Source organism: Corythoichthys intestinalis, chromosome 15 (genome assembly GCF_030265065.1).
Source record: "Corythoichthys intestinalis isolate RoL2023-P3 chromosome 15, ASM3026506v1, whole genome shotgun sequence".
NCBI lineage: Eukaryota > Metazoa > Chordata > Actinopteri > Syngnathiformes > Syngnathidae > Corythoichthys > Corythoichthys intestinalis.
In genome coordinates, this window is record NC_080409.1 from 40925525 (window position 1) to 40940417 (window position 14893).

The window sequence follows — 14893 nt, forward strand, 5'->3', positions numbered from 1 at the left end:
CTACCAAAGCATTTGTAATTGCAATCATTTTCTGGGAGAAATTGAGCATTATCTGACAGAATTGCAGGGGTGCCAATACTTTTGGCCAGCAGTGTACATCTGTAGATTTCTGGTTTGTTTTTGTATAAAGGCAGGCAAACACTAATTCCTCTGTTTTGCCAATAAAATCTGAAATACAGAGGTACCTGTACATACGAAGTTAATTCGTTCCAGGACCTTGTTTGTAAGTCAAAATGGTCGTATGTCAAGCAGGATTTTCCCATAACAATAATTTATACTTCCATTAATTTGTTCCACAGCCTGAAAACCTACACTAAATCCTTGATAAATGCTGGTACTATTAAAAAAAAACTTAAAACTATTAAAAAGAAAAAGACACACACACACACAATGCATAACAAGTCATTTGAAAGCTAGCTAAGTGCAGAATATGAACTAGATGAGAAACCCAATGTCATTTTTGTTCTCTGCCATTTAGAGTCCATCAAAAATGTTTTTGATCCAAAATGACTCATCTTGTTCTGCAAAGTGCACATTAGCAAATTTGAAGCCAAATTATTCATTGTCAATTACAACTTTCACAGAGTGTCATTTTAAAGCTATTCCTGGTGTAAAATCTGAATTATGTGACATTAACTCCAGAAATCGTAATTTTTATGTTGAACACGACGTGCTTTTATTTTGAAATGTTCACCGGATGTAACTTTGCTAAACCGCTAACCTTAAAAACCAAATGTGAAGCAATTTCATAAAATGCCAAATAGGGTCACAATTAAAGTAATTAAACATTGTCCAACAAATAAAGTACGAAAAAAATAATTTATATGTTGTATATTTGACAAAATAATCATGTTTCTGAAGTTCGAGCCTAAAAGGGGACGAACCCGGAAGTGATACGTCACACCGAGAACGGCGATGGCAGCGCTCCATACATACGGCCGCCATACAAAGCCCTTCAAACAATGATTCAAACAGCGATATAAGCAATAGATCGAGCGCAAGGGAGGAGATCCAACTTTTTGAAGAGTTGGAGGTTGGAATTTTATGTTGGACCATACATGTCATACATGCCAAAACAAATAAATTGTCATTAAAAATCACGTTCACGTTAAAATATTTAACGCAATTAATGCATGCGCTGCACGACCCACTCACGCATTATCGCGCTCAATCTGTAATGGCGCCGTTTTACCTATATAGAGACATAGCGTAAAATGAGTAGAGTGAATTTTGATAGCCTTTGGAGCCTTTTTTTAATTAGTTAAAGCTTTGCAATCCCTCTCCCTACGGTTAGAAATATCATGGGAAGAAATGTCGGGAAGCAAGGTAGCAATTGATAGTTCTCTTAACGCCTTATGTTATTCCCCAATGCAGAGAAGATATATCAATTGATAGCACTACCCACAGTCATGGTTCCACTTCCCATCATGCATTTAGGCATGGCTACAGTATCACTTACTGAAAGCTCAACAAATACACTAGATGGCAATATTTAGTCACAATATACAAAGTCACAAGTCTTTCTATCCGTGGATCCCTCTCACAGAAAGAATGTTAATAATGTCAATGCCATCTTGAGGATTTATTGTCATAATAAACAAATACAGTACTTACGTACTGTATGTTGAATGAATATATTCGTCCGAGTTTTATTCATTTTTTTCTTAATGCATCGCCAAAATGTATATGATCGGGAAAAATAATCGGGAATGATTGGAATTGAATCGGGTGCAAAAAAAGCAATCGGATCGGGAAATATCGGGATCGGCAGATACTCAAACTAAAACGATTGGGATCGGATCGGGAGCAAAAAAACCTGATCGGAACAACCCTAGTAATAATGTAACGAATCAGGTTCTAATGTGGTGGATGTGTTTTGCGTGCTGTACCTGAACGCACCGCATGGCTGATGTGACTGAGATAGATGCGGTAGAGATTTTACTTTCTCTTTTAATGTTGTTGTTGGCGTCATCTGCGGCGGACAGTAGGCATGTTGTGTTGCACAAGTTCAGAAGTTAACGATTAAAAATCTGACGATGGGGATTTCTTTGGCGATGTTACCACCATAATAATTGTCACCTTAACTTATAAAGACTGGCGAACGGAAGGCGGAGGAGGACCGTCAAGATCAGAGACGTTCTACGGCCGTATTGTCGAGACAGTTCCCGGACGCGCACACCACGCTCATATTTTTCTATCATTTCCATCTTCATTTCAGTAGTAAACATCACCTTTTTCCTTTTTTCACCACCTAACCTTCTTGGAACCCATGTTGATTTCTCTCACAAGAAAATTCGCCGTGCGTCCGTCTTGCGGGAAAACGAAACTGCGGCGCTGTCTAAAATCACCGTATTTCGAGCATGTTGTCGGATGCAGAGACAAATGGCGAGTCAAATTTTACGTCGGATGTCGAAAAGATTGTGTCTCGAAGCGATCGTATGTCGAGGTACCGCTGCAATTGGAAAATTACACTCCTTTCATTGTCAAATGGGTCTTCTCTAATTCATAAAATGTTTCTTTGGGTAGGAAAAAGCTGGTGAAAGCAAAAAAAAAAAAAAATTAACAGTAAATGAACTCCTTTAGATTCTTTTTACGTCTTTACTTTTTCATCAATAAAAAACATACTGTATACAATCTAATGTACATGATGAAGTTGTACAGCATTTTTTCCCCATGTTTAAAATAAGGACTCAATTTATTTTTTATATGTCGATATAAATATATATATATATTTTTTGTCAAAATATATGATCATATTATCAAAGGAACAAAAAAGTATGAGACAAAAGTACACCTCCATGTAAAAGTTATAAATAAGGGTCCAAGCGAAAAACTTTTTAGAAAAGATCTTAACGGGGGTTGTTTAGTCTGAGTCTGGGTTAGCTCGCCAGTCAGCGGCATCCGCAGCCCTCCACCACCATTTCCTGGTAGTTTTTCAGCACCACCTTCTCGTGTTCGTCCAGGTATAGCATTGAGATGGCGCTCAGCTCCGTGGGCACACAGCAGGCCTTGGGAATGTTGTTGTTCACAGAGTTCACCAGTGTCTGGACAATGGCATGGTTGGTGGAGTTGAGGTGGTCTGCCAGAGGGAAGGGGCATTCCCCATGGCAGTAGTAGGCCTGGTAGCCAGGGGGCGCCACTATCCAGTCATTCCAGCCTACGTCGCTAAAGTCGACGTAGAGCGCGTGGCGCCTGCAGTTGCGGTTGCGCTTCCGCCCGCGCTGCTTGGGGCTGCGCCTGGTCCGCTTGGTCAAAGGGTGACCTTTGCCGTCGTTGCCGAACGTCACCAAGAGGGGCCGTATCTGCTCCCAGTCCTCGCCGGGCTCCCGGTGGAGCGAGCGGCTGACGCGGACGTGCTCGCCCCGGCGGTGCGGCGTCCCGTTCAGGTGTAGGACCTCCACGGCCAGCCCGTGATTGGGGCGGCGCTCACGAGTCCATCGCAGCACAGCGGGGCTGACGTCGAAGCTCTCCCAGCGTGATGCGTTGTGCCGCACCAGCCGCGTGTCCAGGAGCTGCGTGATGAGCTGACCGGGCCGTGGGGCCTTCAGCACCTCGTATACATTGATCCGTTGGAGGCCCGCGTTGTCGTTGTCGTCGCCCGCTTCGGACATCTGATGCCGGTAGAGGCGCAGTTCGGCAGAGGAGAGCAGCTCATCTTCCGGTATGCTGCTGAGGTTGAACAGGAAACGCAAGGGCTGAGCCTCACCATCATCCAAATCGTGCACCCTTTCCATGTGCTCTGAAAAGGAATGAAATGAACAATGTTTACGAATTTAAGTTTAACTGGTTGTGTTACCAAGGTTCTAAATCTATTCAAATAGGAAATCAACCTACACTACCGTAAATTCCGGACTATAAGCCGCTACTTTTTTCCCTCCCTCAGTATCCTGCGGCTTATAGTCCAGCGCGGCTTATTTGTTGATTTATTTGGGTTAATAGGTATAACTTTATTTGAGAGCGGCGTCATAAGACTGTCATAATTACAACGCTATCAAGGGCATTAATGAATGCTTATGACAGATGTCATTGTCATCCGGAAAAATATGTCACTAACTCAATTTATGTCCAGCTCGGATCTTTTAAATCTATTCAAAAGTGAGATAATTTGCCGATGATACAAAATGACTAGAGATGCACGATAATATCGGTCACCGATAATTATCGGCCGATAATGGCAATTATGACGTCACACAGATAATCCAGATAAAACGAAATTCAACCGATAATGCAATCCGATAATTATATACTTGATTTAGCCTCCAAATGTGCGCAATCAACAGTTTTGTCCAATTCTGCTAGTTTTAAGGAGGGGTTTTTTTGCCTGGTACACCAGACTCAATGCTGTTCCAGCTATTGAGTCTGGCCACCATTCCCACCGATACAATTTCCAGGGCGGAGCAAGCCACAGCAAACAGACGGCGGAGTGGACCAATCAGCGACGGGCAGACGTGACGTTATTAACTGACGACAGAAGCACGAGGGACTTGCGCGCGGAAGTAAACATACGAAGAGAGCGTAGTTTATTCAACATGGCTAGCGCGAGACAGACAATGACTCGTGTCGATGTGTTTTTGGTAATTTGAAACAGAATTTACCGCGGATTGGAACATGTTCTCGGTTATCCCGTTGACCATCTGTGTTGTGGAGACGACTTTCGACGCGCAAGAGTGACGTTGCTCGTTAAGAACACGTCACGCAAATAAACGAATCTGATTTGTCGATTCATTTTGTACCTGCTCGAAAAGGCCGTTAATGGGATGGTTCCCAGACTATTTCTCTCAGTGTTTGAAAAATACAGGGAGAATAGTGTGGCAGAGCCAGGCAAGAGTTTTTTGCTGTTTAGTAATATATGTTAGGAATGGCTTACTTTTAAAGGCATTTTTGTGCAACTTGGGTGTCTCTAAGTAATTGTTGCCAAAAGCTTACCATTACACAATGTCATTGCCATTATTTAGATGTTGGAATTTACTACTTGTTCACATTTGATGTGGAAAAAAATAGCACTAAATTACATTTTTGCACAGTAACATTTGATCTTTGTATACTCTAACATTTTACATACATATTTGAATAGAATTATCGGCGTGACATTATCGGTTATCGGGTGGTAGGGGCAGGAAATTTTCGGTTAGCGATATCGGTTGAAAAATGTATTATCGTGCATCACTAAAAATGACATCTGTCATAAGGATTCATTATTGCTCATGGCAGTGGCATGTCATAATTATGATAGTCTTATGGCACGACTATCAAATAAAATGTTACCAAATACCAGGGGTCGCGTTAACCGAAAAATTTCCGTCGTTGACCGGTTTTTTAAAACGGTGACGGAAAAAACTGAAGTCCGTCAGTCATTTTGACAGGTTGCAATTCACACCCCAGACCACAGGGTGGCGAGTTAGCATATTAATTAGCTATTGTCTCTCTTAATGCATGACGTCGTTGGCTATTCTGTCAGAATATTGTAGTGTAACCGGGGTTTGGCGGCGGAACCGTGATTGACACATCAACGCGAGGTTCTTATTGGTGCACCCGGTGTGCCAGTGCGTCATCCAATTGATGGACAAGATTGCCGCCTGTGTATAGACCCCAATCACATGACGTCACAACTCCGCCCCCCTGACCGGAGCCGCCATATTGTGTCAGCCCGTCATGTTTATACATTACCGCTACGTACATGCCTCCTATTACGGCGTGTTTTTCTGCTCGTTAATATTAATAATCAAAATGGTGAAGGCATGTGTGGCGGTTGGTTGCTGTAACAGAGAAGATAGACGGAGAGACTTGAAGTTCTACCGTATTCTGAGAGACGCGAAGATGAGAGCGAGATGGACTGCTGTAATTCGACAAGAAATGTGGGCACCAAACGATCACCACAGACTATGTAGTAGTCTTTTTATATCTGGTAAGATGCATTTAATATATATTTAGAAGATTTTGGGCTGACAACCACAATTAAGATCATTGTGTGACGTTGGTGATTGGGGTCTATATCGTTGCCTCCTTTTCTTTGGGGGCGGAGTTGTTGGCGGTAAGCAGAGTAAAAAGGGAGAAAAATACCACGACTTCCGTGTCTAATTTTTCGCCGCCAAGCAAGCGTTACAATATTAATTAAAAATGAATGAAAACTAAATACTATTGAATATGTCATCATTATCATTTTGAAAATTTAAGTGACGGGTAAAAATAGACTATGACCGGATTTTTATGACCCTGTCAGTCAAAATGACAGACAACGAAAATGTCTAGCGCAACCTCTGCCAAATACCATAACTAGCAATTAATGAAACAACTGGAACAGCAACTGAAGAAATAATTGGCACATAACATGAATTTTGATTGTTATTTTTCATCTGTAGCGCTGCAATGCATGCTAGGAGGCATGTTGGACAACAACAGTGTTGACAGCAGGTGGCAGCAGAGGTTGACTGTCTCTCCCAGGGAGCAGTGATGTCCAAATGAAGCTTCTTGAAGCAATGATGGTTCATTTGGTCTTCTGACCGTCATAATTATGACATGACACTATCATGGGCATTACTGAATGCTTATGACAGATTTGTCATTAAGTGTCATCCGGCAAACTATGTCACTATCTCGATTTATGTTCAGCTCGTATCTTTTACATCCATTCAAAAGTGAGATAATTATACGGATAAAACTAAATGCCATCTGGTATAAGCATTCATTAATTGTCATAACAGTGTCATGTCATAATTAATTAATTATGATTGTCTAATAACAGTTTTATGGGGCCACTTTCAAATAAAGAGTTACCAAATACCATCTCTAGCAATAAATGAAACTGAAACAGTGAGTGAAGAAATAATTTGCAAAGAACATGAATTTTGATTGTTATTTACATCTGTAGTGCTGCAATGTATGCTAGGAGGCATGTTGGACAACAACAGTGTTGACAGCAGGTGGAGCAGTGATGGGCAAATGAATCTTCTCGAAGCAATGAAGCTTTTCAGCCCATTGGTTCAAAGCTTCATAGTGGTTCATTTGGTCTTATGACAGTCTTACGGTGCCGCTGTCAGATAAAGTGTTACCGGTTACTATCTTTTGGTGTAAATATTCCATAATACTGTGAGGAGTGCTGCAGTTTATAATCCAGTGCGGCTTATCTGTGAACAAATGCTGTTTTTGTGTCAAATTTGGTGGGTGCGGCTTATCGTCAGGTGCGTTCAACACCCTAGAATTCACCTCAATATTTTTGTTGAATAGGATAAACATTGTATTAGTCAGGGAATGTAAAGTAATAACCCCCCTACATGTATACTCATACAGTACTGTATGATAAAATTTTAAAAAATAACACAGAACCCACTTTATATTTCAACTTAAACTCATTTGCTGGCATTTGCGGTAACAGCCTAAGCAGATCTGCTCTAAAAAAATAACCGTTTTTACATTGACCACATTGTAACTTTGGCATATTACTACTTACCACAATCAAACTAAGGAAACTCACAACCTTCCTATTGTTCTAAGAAATTTAATATTATAAATTAATGTGACACTAAACATACAGTACATAACTAGGAAAATTGCACATAGTAACTGAACGTTAATATACAACATTTATTTAGTTTTCTGAACGCTCTCGCTAGCTCAACGCTAATACACAATCAGTGTTGTTAATCTTATTTTAAAAGAGGAATTAATTACAGTTAAAAATTATCCCAAAAAGTAATTGCGTAAGTAACTCAGTTACCTGAATGTAAGAGTAATAGGTTACTTTGCAAAGTAACTGGTGATAATTTTCATGGTTTTTTTTCTCAAAAAGAAAAAACAAACAAACAAAAAAAAAACAGGTGACACAATGTGAAGTTTAAAGGGTTTTTAGGACAATTGGCCCTCGCCCAATTCTTTACCCTAAACTTAACTACACACAGGGGTATTGCGGATATTGCAATAACTAGATAGTAAGGGTGTAACGGTACATGTATTTGCATTGAACCATTTTGGTACAATGTGCTCGGTTCGAAACGGAGGCGTACCAAACGAGGCTGTGAGTCAATCGGGTTACAGTTTCTTTGTGTAGATTATATTTACTCCGTCTTCTCTATTATATAATGAGGACCAAAACGGTAGGACAGAATAACCCAGAAACGTCAACTGCGCGACATCGTGGCCGCCGCGAGAACGCAGTGAAACACGGGCGTTAAAGTCAATCAGCCAATGCACACCAGTCGCAGTGCGGCCGGGTGTTAGACGCGTCCCAGAAGCGGCTCAACATGACGCACGCGAAAAGAACGGCGGAGTTTATTATTTGACGCGAAACGCGACCCTCCTGTGTCAATAGTACTACCGGTAGTTAGGATCGGGCAGACCGGAAGTCACTCGTGTAAAAATACGGTGGATCCGGTCGATTTTCAAACTAATATGCAATCGTAACCCACTTTTTGAGTCTATAAGATCTCTTGAGTGGTAGATCGGGGCACAGTTGACCTGTATTCGATGATTTACTGTCTTCTCTGCTATAATAATAACCAACACGGCCCCGCGTTCAATACAAAACCCTCCTACCACAACAAAACAAGTAGGAGCTAATATTCACATATAGGAACTAAAGTTATACAACATAAAATATACAATATAAATGAATACTACATCACATTTGTAAAATATAAACACATAATAAAATAAATAATAGCCCATTTAAATAAAATAAATTGAAATGAGCTAAAACACCTGTAATTAAATAATAAGAATAAAACACACATCCTGCTTACACAATTTATTAATTTCTGTGTGGCGCTTTGAGAATATCCACCAATAAAGCTTTTGAAAACCGTTCATAAGAAGAAAAAAAAAAAAGATTCATTGAGGCATTTCATTTGTAAAATTCATGTTAAAATCTTTGTCATTGGGATTGATTTTCTCTTTAGCACAGGACTTCTTTTTTCTTTTTTTCAGAAAGAAAGCTGACCAATACGCCGGGTCAGAAAGGCAAATTGTTGTTGGATTATCTTTAAATACCCACTACTTTTTGAGCAGAATTCTAGCTTTGTATAGGCTAACGTTCCTATTGTAGAAAGCACAAAGGTGTGTAATAAACAACTAGTACATTTATATTTTGCATTTTGTTTTCTTACTGTACCGAAAATGAACCGAACCGTGACCTCAAAACCGAGGTACGTACCGAACCGCGATTTTTGTGTACTATTACACCCCTACTTGATAGTAACCTTTGCTATGTGTGGAAGTCATTTAATGTTTGTTAAAATTGCTCCCGTCATTGCATTAGTTCCCTTCTGTCTACTTTCAACTTGTGTAAGTTTTAAAACTGTTTCATTGTTTAAAGATAGATTTAAATCATGATTTTGCTGATTTAGGAACATTTTAGATAAAAAGTTACTAGGTTCGCTAGGCAGGTTCTCTACAACAGAGCCTTCCTGAGAAGTCTACTGCTTTAAGATGACGGCCGTTTACTAACGCATCTAGTTCTTTATAAATTTTGCTAATGCCGCCATGTCTGCCATTTGCATGTAGTTCTATAATATGTGATATCTACCGTAGCATCATGTGGGCGTAGTTTGTAGGCTATCGGCTACAGTCAGGTATTATTGGAGCCACCTAGCATCGCGTTTGCAACGGCGTCACAACTCCCTTGCATCTCTCTCAGACTTTTCTCACGTCATTCACTCAACATAGTAACACATAATAATGCACGATTTTCCCGCCACAGTAACGGTAACGGCGTTGCCAAGATGAGAAGAGTAATTAATTAGATTACTCACTAATGAAATAAATAACGCCGATAGTAAAGCCATTATATTCTAATGCCGTTATTAACAACACTGTATACAATAAATACTCCATTCAAGCGCTAACAAAAATTACCATTGATTGGCCTTTTTAACCCTCAAAAGATGAATTTATTAATACGCCATTTCACGACATGTTTTTGACAAGTCATATCACAACTAAGGATGTCCTGATTGCATATATTTGGACCCAAGGTCGAGTCCAAGTCACCTGATGTCTGATGTTGAGAATTTGCCGGTACAGAGTCCCGATCCCATCCCGAATTTTCATTCATTCATTCATTCATTCATTCATTCATTCATTCATTCATTCATTTTAATTTGAACAAAAGTTCCAAACATGTTACAGTACTGTACTGGTTACAGTACTTCCTATTTTTCCGGAAGTGTTGCGGAGTATGAAACACATATTTTTTTCTTTGTTTTGGCGATGCTATTGTATTTGCCATTGCTAAAGACTGACAGGAATCACTGGCACAGTCCAATATCTCTGTGCACACATCAACCAAATGTAAAACTATGGCCATGAATAGTGTTCATGGGGGGACTCCACGGAGGAAGCCACTGCTGTCTAAAAAAAAAACATTGTTCCTCCTCTAATGTTCGCAAAAGACACTTGGACACTCCACAGAAGTTTTGGCAAAATAGTTTGTGGACTGATGAAACCAAAGTTGAATTGTTTGTAGAGCTGTCCCAAACGATTAATTTCCTCCTGGTTAGTCAGCCGACTATTTTTACGATTAGTCGACTAATCTAATGTTTAAAAAAATTTTTTTTTTACTACTTTAATAATAAAATTTTTGTTCAAGCTTATTAATTCACAAAAAACATTTTGGAACACCTAAATTCTTGACTAACGTATAAATAAATAACATATATACCAATAATAAATCACAAACAATGATGTCAAATGCTGCTGGCATTAACTAGTGCAACAAAATGTAAACGGAATCACTGTGACTTCACCTCTTTAACAAGAGTCAAAACAATTCTTACTCTTTTTGTGGTATGTCATTGTCTATATTGTTCTAAATGTTAAAAGGAATTGCAATGTGCCAGACAACCATTTTCAGAGTAATTTGTGTGAGTTCAGATGCTGTTTCTGGTGTGCATTCCGCATTTTTGGGGGATGGGAAAAACTGTTAAACTTTTGTTTGTTTTAACCTGAAAATAGATTAAGTAGAGGGCACACTGAAATATTACCACAATTATTTTGAATGAAAGGCACACATACTCACAGTAACAAAAATTAAATATATAGTAACAGAGAGGCGTCGGATGGCTCTTTATGGATACTTTTATTGACCAAAACAAAAAAGTGGGGGACGCAGCCACTCAACTCGGTGCTACCCGCGCACTTTTCCAACTCACCGATCTCGCTCCCACTCTCTCGCTCGCTCGCTCGCCCACTTTCTTCCTCTTTGCTCAATCTGACAACGCCGGTCACATTGAAATAACAGCGGCTCCCTTGGGGGTGCCAGTAACAACTGCTTGTATCGCGAGCGCCCGCCATTCTAAACTTTATCCGCATGTTATTTTTTTTTTAACCCGTCATTACCCGTCGATGGTATGTTTTGCCCGTCGACGCATTTACGTCATCGATGACGTCGACAACGTCGACTAGTCAGGACAGCTCTAATTGTTTGGGAGTAACATGCAACGTCAAATGGAACAGCTCACCACCATCAACACCTCATCACCACCGTGAAGCATGGTGGAGGGAGCATCATGATTTGGGGCTGTTTTGCTACCTCGGGGCCTGGAAAACTTGCAATCATTAATGAAAGAATGAATTCAAAATTTATCAAGGTGTTTTGCAGGAAAACCTGATGCCGTCTGTGAGAGAGTTGAAGCGAAAAATAGGATGTATGCTGCAACAAGACAATGATCCAAAACAGAAGTAAATCAACTTCAGAATGGTTTCAGAAGAACAAAATACACATTCTGGAGTGGCCAAGTCAAAGTCCAGACTTGAACCCCCATTGAGATGCTGTGGCATAACCTAAAGACAGTGATTGGTGCTAGATATCCCTGGTATCTGACTGAACTACAGCAGTTTTGTTGAGGAGAATGCACCAAGATTAGTCCTGATCGATAACCCAGACTCATCTGCAGTTACAGGAAGCGTCTGGTTGAAGTTATTGCTGCCAAGGGGGGGGGGGGGGGGGGGGGGGGGGGGGGCACAAAATATTAAATATAATGGTTCACTTATTTATTTTCCCCCCTTCTGTCACTGTTTGCATACTATCCTCATTAAAATATGAAAGCCGATAAATGTTTGGGTGGTTTTAGTCAAAGCAGACACTGTTTTTATTTTCATCTGTGTGATTTTGACAACAATCAGATCACATTTGATGGTGATTTTATGCAGGAATTTGAGAAATTCCAAAAGGTTCATATACTTTTTCATACCCCGTACGTATATCTCCAATACAGAACAGTTATTTAAATGCGACATTTATTCATTCTTGTATGGTTGAACAATTTAGTATTATTGTTTTAAATACTCATTTAATTCATATTTTATTGACTTTGTATTTTTGTAATTTGGGGTATACTGTTTCAAATATTGACTATGAGAAGTGCAGTTTGCAAGAGGCACAATATTCAGTGCTGCTAATTTACTTCATACGAGTATAATTCCAACGTAGATGCCTTACAAATACGAGTTAAAAGAAACGAATGGAGAACAAACTATATAAGAAAAACATTTGTGATCCTTTTTTTTTTTTTTTTTGTCTAGATCGCCCAGCTTTAGGTACCACTGTACTGTACCTCTTGTACCAAAGCCGAAGTATCTCACTTTGCTGAAACATGCATCCTGAGGAGGGTGGTGATTAACGTACCACAGCTACAGTATAAACACAGTGGAGGCTCCCTGGTCCTCGCTTGCGCTGCAGATTATTGGCCAAATCGCCATTGTTGAGGTGGGGCTTGGGGGGGTAGGCAAGGAATGTTGTGTCTACTTAATTTTCCTGCTCAATCCACCCCTGTTATTTCACACCCTGACCCTCATCTAGCCCAGGTGGTTCTTATTATTAAAACCCGCTGTGTTTCTGATTAACGCCGCACAACTGTTTATTCATTTATTTATTGATTTCAGTCGGCTAAGTCGGATATTCACTTTAGTTGATGAATGAAGGAGTGAAACGTCAAGTCTATTGCGCAATGACAGACCTGGAAGTGAGCGCTCCCACTCAAAAGACTCAAAACATATGATTAACATATTTTAGAGCTTTAAAAAAATGATTACGAGAGTAAAGCCATGAACAGGGATGTAGAAACTTTTCTTGCATACTGTGTGTCTTGCTATTTGTCACATGCAACAACAAAAAGACCAGATTGTTTCTTTTCTACAGTATGTTGTATCACAAATAGTTGTAGGTAACGGCACTAGAATATGCAGCAGGGCCAAGAACCAAAAGTGGTATTTGCCATGTGGCAAAAAGGATTTTGCTATGTGGCATTTTTTTTTCCATGTGGCAAAATGGATTTCGCCATGTGGCATTTTTCTTGCCGTGTGGCATGTTCTTGCCATGTGGCAAAATTTCATTTTGCCATGTGGCATTTTTCTTGCCGTGTGGCATGTTCTTGCCATGTGGCAAAATTGATTTGGCCATGTGGCATTTTTTTTTTGCCATGTGGCATTTTTTCTTTGCCATGTGGCAAAATGAATTTTGTCATGTGGTATTTTTTGCTATGTGGCATTTTTTTGCCACGTGGCATGTGCCATGTGGGATTTTTTTGGGTATGTGGCAAAATTCATTTTGGATTGTGGCATTTTTCGGGGGGTTATATGGCAGTTTCTGGGGTTATATGGCAGTTTGGCAGGCAATGCATGTCCATGCTATGCACGTCCAAATTTTCCATTCATTTTGAATGGCAGCAAAACGTGATTTTTGGCCATCCACTTAACATTACAGCGCATTGACATTCAACGGACACCCAAGTCTAGCTATGCCATTGATGGCTATGCACGTCCCAAAAAAATGAAACACGGCAATAAAAAATTGCCACATGGCAAAGAAAAAATGCCACAATGCAAAATCCATTTTGCCACATGGCAAAGAAAAAAAATGCCACATGGCAAAATCCATTTTGCCACATGGCAAAAAAAATGCCACAATGCAAATTCCATTTTGCCACATGGCAAAGAAAAAAATGCCACATGGCAAAATCCATTTTGCCACATGGCAAAAAAAATGCCACATGGCAAAAAAAAAAAAAAAAAATGCCACATGGCAAAAAAATTCCACATGGCAAAAAAAAAAAAAAATGCCACATGGCAAAATCCATTTTGCCACATGGCATGAAAAAAATGCTACATGGCAAAATCCATTTTGCCACATTGCCAATACCACTTTTGGTTCTCGCTGTCTCAAATTCACAGCCACTCTTTCCAGTGTTGGCGAATAGCGTACCGCGCAAATGCTATTTTTAGACCGTACGCCACCATCTTAACCCGGAAGTAGGTCAACATGGACACGCCCTCGCATACAGTCCATGTTATTAAAGCTTATTTTCTGCCGGTAATTTTTCAAAAAATAACATGCCGACCGAGTAAACACTGCTGCTATGGAACTTGTAGAAACGACTCTAGACATTACGACATATGAGGGGTTTTTGTGAAGAATGGATCAACTTATGCGGACGTCAAAAGACCAGTTTAACGCCAGCAAGGTGAAGCCATTCACCTTCACTAAACTGTTGTTACTTTTCTGTTTTAAAAACAACTTTAGTAAGGGGGAAATGTAAATAAATTATAGAATTAAGATTTGTTATTTGTAGCATTTGCAATCGCTACACAAAAATAGCAATCTAAATTACCCCAAAGAACAGTCAGAGATGTAAGACAACCAGAGGATACAATATATAAGAAATACAGGGCATATGGTGGTAAAGGGTAGATTTTTGAAACAGGAGAATGTCATTGTCAGTTGCGTAAGAAAAAAGTGTCGATAAAAAACCTAAGGCTAGGCTTAGGTCGGCTCGGCTCAGTTTCAGCTCTCGACACTCAAGCCATCTTGTATGTTCTTCCACATCTTTACCAGTGAATTTGGCAACAGAGACATCATTTTCGGACATAATTGGTAGGTTTAGCTCAGCAAATATCTCGTTCGTAC

The 14893-nt window shown here is 39.9% G+C and overlaps 1 protein-coding gene across 1 annotated transcript in view; it reads right to left on the bottom strand.

Annotated features, from left to right (window-relative positions):
* Positions 1-1469: 1469 nt before the first annotated feature.
* bmp4 (bone morphogenetic protein 4) overlaps positions 1470-14893 on the bottom strand; it is a 46259-nt gene continuing 32835 nt past the window's right edge. The window contains exon 4 of the mRNA XM_057859413.1: positions 1470-3739. Within this exon, the coding sequence (XP_057715396.1) occupies positions 2892-3739 (848 nt within the window). The 3' untranslated portion in view covers positions 1470-2891. The remainder of the gene's footprint in view (positions 3740-14893) is intronic.